General features: G+C 42.5%; 1 protein-coding gene across 1 annotated transcript; it reads right to left on the bottom strand.

Annotated features, from left to right (window-relative positions):
- Positions 1-2,584: 2,584 nt before the first annotated feature.
- Positions 2,585-5,505, bottom strand: LOC308088686 (uncharacterized protein). The gene is made up of 5 exons (XM_080433236.1): positions 5,404-5,505; positions 5,248-5,317; positions 4,911-5,120; positions 2,800-2,919; positions 2,585-2,702 (listed from the first exon to the last, which is right to left on the bottom strand). The coding sequence occupies exons 2-5, from the start codon at positions 5,314-5,316 to the stop codon at positions 2,667-2,669; spliced, it is 435 nt and encodes a 144-aa protein (XP_080289362.1). The 5' UTR covers position 5,317; positions 5,404-5,505; the 3' UTR covers positions 2,585-2,666.
- Positions 5,506-6,069: the final 564 nt, after the last annotated feature.

Below are 6,069 nucleotides of genomic sequence, written 5' to 3'. Positions count from 1 at the left end.
TCTCTCTCTCTCTCTCAGATCCACATGAAGACAGTGCCTCCAGTCATGTATCACTACAATGACAGTCTCTTTAAAATAGGAAAGTGTCCTATTTAACCATTTAACCCTTACTGTTTATTTCCTAAGGGCACACTTTGAGTTTATAATAATACTGAATGATTACTTAGTTTTTGGCTAGTAATGTTTATGATGCACTAAACATACTCCGCAAAGGACATATAGGAACATGCAATCATTTTGACTACAATATACAATACTCCTTTGTTAAGCAAACAATCTAGTGTTTGACATTGCTGTGCTGCATAGTTCTTAAGCAAAGTGTGTCTGTTCATACGCTGGTACAATACAGGCCAGGGGTTCATGCAATGGGTGAAGGAAACCTAGATTAAGTCCTTACTATAATCACCAGTATCCAGCCTCTGATTAGACGGTGGGGGGGGGGGGGGGATGTTGGTCAAATTGAGTTGAAGGAACTGTTTGTACCAGTATTTACATCAATAAAGGCCTTTCAGCAGGAAAAACGTTTTATTGTCCTTTGTTGTTATATTGAGATGGAAATTAGAAATGGTGTATGCTATATATATATATATATACACAGTTGCTGTCTGGCAGAAACCTCTTATCTCCATATTCTTTTAAAACTTTTTTCTTAAATTAATGCCCTACGTACTTGATCATACTGCAGCGTCACACTAAACCATCAAAAGCAGCAGCCACGCGTTTTGAGCTTGTAGATATGGTAATAAGGTTTTAGTTTTTTTTTATCCTCAAAAGTAACATTTTTGAGTTTTCCACCCGACAGAGACGATATATATATCTGATCATGTTGATCTTTCATAAAAGGTCTGCACAACATGAGGTGAGATCCACAGGCATTATAGCCTGGTAAACCCTCCCTCCGGAAATCTCATTTCCATTTGATTTCAGGAGTGAGTCTGGCCTGAAGGCTTGTCTGGGCGTTTCTAGCCCGTACACCAAATGGACGAGCCTATCTGCGTCGTCGCTCATCGTTCTGTGATTGACAGCTACAGTTGGCCAATCAGGTGGCGAGTTCGAGTGAGCCCGAATGAAGCCGAGTGCAGCCTGAGTGCAGCCGACAATTCAACAGCCATTGTTGTTTGTGCGAGTGCCTTCACTTCTTACTTTCGGTTATAAAACGCTCTCAAACTTCTTTTTTGAGACACGGAATTTACTTATAAGATATCGTTTAGATAGAATTTAATTGTTTAACTTCATATATGTGGTCAATTAATCATGACAGCCTATTTAAAAATAAATTTTTACCCTTCCGGTCATGGCGGCTTCTTAGCCGAGTTGCCTCACTCCAAACAAACAATGTATCGCGACGGAGAAACACGTATTTTGGTACTTTTTTCTGTCAATGGGCGGAGAAAACAAACGAACGGTAAGAAACTCCAACTTTTGGGACAATTTGCAGCATTTCTCCTAGACTTAAAGTAATACTAGGTAACGTTTTCAACAAAACTAAAGTTAAATTGTATATCTTTTGCGAGTGGCAAAAGTTTCACAACACCCACTCCGTGAATTTCACCCCCGGAAGCCTTTTATTTATATATTTTCTATTGAAAGTGGACTGGGGGGACTTTCCCGGGGAAATGACGTTCCTGGCCAACGTCATGACGTCGTGGCCGACGTCCCCAGGAACTACCGCAACGGTTTCCTGTTTGGCCAGGAACTACCGCGCTATAACAAAAAGGAACCTCACGCTGATGTTAAGATAATGTAGGATTGGAAGATCGAAAAAGAACAGAAAAAGAAAGCACAGCTCATGGTAACTAATGCTCCACTGGCTAAGAGAAACGATCCGTAGATAGTATAAAACAATTAAAAGATCGCTTTTTGAAACGCTTCCGGCTTCCGGTGAAAACGAATGGAATTCTGGGTAATCGAGGATTACGGAAATTGTATGCAGTGACGGTAGTGACCAGCAGAGGTTGCTAAAAATCGTTATTTGGGATTCTGCATTGTATAACTTTAATAACACTTTTGGGACAATTAGCAGCATTTCCCCTATACTTAATAACACTTTTGGGACAATTGCAACAAATGTTGCATACATGCAAGTGCAAACTTAATTTAGCTTTTTAGCATATAAAAACTGTACATACAAATAGCACACATGCAAGTTAAAAGTTAGTGCAAACATGCAACAATCACACAAAAGTATCAAACTTGTACAAAATACATCACTGCAAACAGATATATACACACATGTTTTTGTTTTAAAAGTGCTCACTTCTTTGGATGGGAGCAATTGCTCTCCACAGAATCAGCTAGTCTGTGGTGTGCCAACCTAGGTGTGCTCATGCCATAAGAGTGATCAAGTGATAGTAGTGCGTCAATACCACTACTTTGTGGCATTGACCCACCGCCCGGCAGACGCCTCTTGGACCTGGATGGGTCTTTTCGGCGGTTAGGCTTTCCTGGCTGACATTTAATCATTTTGCCTGATCGCGTCGCTGCTCGTCGGATTGCCCTTGCTCTTACGGTCGTGCTTGAGGTGTACCCACAAATGGAGAGAATGGCAGAGTTCTCCATTAATAGGTTACTTACAGCTGTAAACCGCTTGGTAAGTGTAGTTATAGTGTGATTGGAGAGCGTGGCATTATTTTTTAAGGTGATGTGCATGGTGGTGATGGCGTTGCTCAGGAGGTCCATGAGGATGCAACGGTCTGGTGCGTCTGTTAAAACAGGTACAACTTTGCTTAGAATTAAATGTACACAAAATAATGTTCTATAATGAAGTATTTGTATATACAGCTAGTTTATTATTCTTACCCTCTTCATCATGCAGCACAGGGTGGTCAGGAGTGGACGCAAGCGGAGTACCTGCACTTGGAGCAGACTCGAGCGGGGTGGAGTGTTCATGGTGGCTTGGTTGAAGAGGTTGATTAAAGTCTGCAGATGGTGGACACAACAGTACTCCTGTTATTACAATGCTACCACCCACCCATAGGGTGAATTATTGTTATTATTGTTCATATTCCCTTCTTTTCCGTTGTTTCCCTTCTTTTCCAATGCCACGCTCTCCAATCACACTATAACTACACTTACCAAGCGGTTTAGTATAGCCAATATACATGATGTAAATGATGTAAATACACTGCAATGGCCAGTTAATATTGTAAATGTCATTAAGTATTTGTTATTATTCTTACCAGTTTCACATTCGTGAGTGGTGGTGTTTTCTTCGCTTGCATGAGGAGTGGACGCAAGCGGAGTGGAATGGTCATGCTGGCTTGCACTTGGAGCAGACACGAGTGGGTAGGAATGGTCATGATGCCTTGCACTGGGAGCAGTTTGAGCTGCCTTCAGAGGCATCAGAAACTGGTGGCGTACTGCACCATTGGCACCTGAAACAGTGCATGTAATTGCATCTTTGTTAATTACTGTAGTCCTGTAGCATGAGAACAAAAGCAAAAAACTGCATACATAAACTAAGAGTATTGCAACGGGTGATAAACCCAAACCATACCTGCTCTTGTCAGTTTGAGCAGGTCCGCCCTCATTTCCGGTGTTACGGGAACGTAGTTGGCAGCCTTTCTATCCTTGAGGGCTATGCCATGCTCCTTGTTCCACAGCCATCTCCACACTGCTTGGAGGACATGGAACGAACAAAGCAGCAGGGTTGCCTGGGGAAAGACTTGGCGCAGTGCCCCTCTCTCTGCCGCGCTGTCGTCGGTCATGAAAAGAGTGGGGCCTGCTTTTCCATTAAAGGCTTTTTCGGGAAGCAACTCTTTCAGCAGCTGCAGACCCTCAACTATAGTGGCCTGATCTTCACTTTGGCAGAGGATCATTCCCAGAGGTAAACCACCTGCACAGCTGTGCGTGAGGAGCAGGAATACCCTGGTGCTCTCGCTGTCCATATTGCCAGACGAGTCAATGAAGCAAAGTTCCCCACTGCGACTGGGCGTGTGCACACGCTTCATTAACGGGCTGCAGATGGCAACGAGAGGAGTCCCTGCAGCTGATGTGGTCAGCTTGGCACAGTTTTGCTCACAAATGTCATTGTACCGTGCGATCTGTCTCTCCAGTGCCGCAAGCATGACCGGCCCCGTCCTCACACCAAACTCTGCTGTGAAGAGTCTGTAAAAAAAGGGTTCCCGCAAATTATTATTAACATTGAATTGTCATAACGTTTACAAAGTATTTTACCACATTTCCAGGCCAACATGTCTTTTTAAGCGTTAAATATACCTTTTGGCAAACCCACGGTCTGGGCATATGGTTCGGTCAGCAGAAGCATATATATACTCCCCACCATGTTCTGCTTGAAGGTCATGTTGGAGGACTGACACGGCAGAAGGTGCAGAGTGACCAATCTCAAAGAGTGCAGTTAACTTCTCAGTGGCTTTGCTTCCCACGTCTCTGTGTTGCAGAGCAGCAGCCGAATGTATATTGTGGTTGTGGACATTTTGGAGAATCACCACAGTAGGATACTGTGGCAAATGTGGGTCCACCTTAGCCCTGAGACAAGCAGCACAAAGATATGTGAGCAACAATATGTGGAATAATTGCATTCAAATGACAACACTTATTCATCATCATAAATTAAAAATGTTACTCACCGTGACACTCTGCCCCCCTCTTTTCTAGGGTGCGTTGTAGGGTCTGCCTTCAGAATCACACTCAACCTAGCTGGACAGTTGGTGTTTTTTGATGTCCTTCTGTTGCCTGCTGTAGCTGATTGCTCACGTACATTGTGTACAGATATGTATGTTAATCAACATTATATTTTTTCTACAAGCTGACGCTATGTGCTGTCAGCTTGTAGATTGGCTATTTTTCGGCAGAGAGATGTGTAGCTGGGGAAAAAAAGAGCAGTTGGCTCTTTTTTGGCAGAGACATGTGTAGATGTGGGAAAAAAAAGAGTAGTTATGGTTCATTACCCTAAGGATATGTTTTGTGCCAGTCGCGAGTGCGTGGCCTAAGACCCTCCATGTGACGGCGGTCTCCTTTGTCTCCAGAACCCACTGATTAATGAGTTCTTCAGTATTAAATGGAAGTCGCAAAGTAGCACAAAATGCGCTGTGGTCCATGTCTGACGTTTGCTCCTCAAAGGAGACGACATGATAGTCATACCCAGGGGGAAGCCAGGTCTATGAAATACAAATGGAAGCGATATTGAAGCTAACTTGTGTTATGATAAGTAACATAAGCAAACAACAGCAAATAGCAAACAACAATTTGAGTAAGTTGAATAACTACAGCAGTGTTATGACTGACCTTTAAGACAGGATAAGCAGAAAGATCACCACAGTTCTCATCACCACAACTTGTTGCACGCTCTGACATGCTGTGAAGAGAAAGAGACAACTCATACAAACGTTCGGCTGTACACATTAACGCCTTGAGTTAAAGAGTTGAGTTGGAGTTTCTTACCGTTCGTTTGTTTTCTCCGCCCGTTGACAGAAAAAAGTACCAAAATACGTGTTTCTCCGTCGCGATACATTGTTTGTTTGGAGTGAGGCAACTCGGCTAAGAAGCCGCCATGACCGGAAGGGGCGTGGCGAGAAGAAGTGAGTTTTTAAGGTGGATTTCAAATGGTTCAATGGTGGATCTGGACTTTATGTGTAATGGGAGATTGTTCCTGAGTCTGGGGGCAACAACGGAAAAGGCTCTAAAGGATAAAGGTCACCTTTAGTTTTATGGTGTGTTGGGGGAACTGTAAGGTGCTTTTGGGAAGATGACCTAAGTGACCTGAGAGCAGGAGGTGCAGTAAGCAGATCATAAATGTATTGTGGAGCTAAGCCATTCAAGGCTTTAAACAAATATGAAAAAGGATACAAGACAAACATTTAATGAAGACAAGCACCAAATGATTTCAATGAAAGCTATGATTTTACAAATAATTATAATCCTAATATGTCATTGATCAGGGTACCCTAGTGAAAATAGCAAATCTACAAGCTCATAACACGCTGCAATCTTGCAGATCTGCTATTTTCACTACTTATTAAAAGTTGTTTTTGTTTTATAAATGGAAATTATTTTATTTTATTTATGAAATACTTTTGAAAAATGTTGCCAATGTTTTTAATTGATGAA

This window comes from Gymnoscopelus braueri (assembly GCF_963280865.1).
Source record: "Gymnoscopelus braueri genome assembly, chromosome: 7".
Taxonomy (NCBI): Eukaryota; Metazoa; Chordata; class Actinopteri; order Myctophiformes; family Myctophidae; genus Gymnoscopelus; species Gymnoscopelus braueri.
This window is presented reverse-complemented; position numbering and strand designations above follow the sequence as displayed.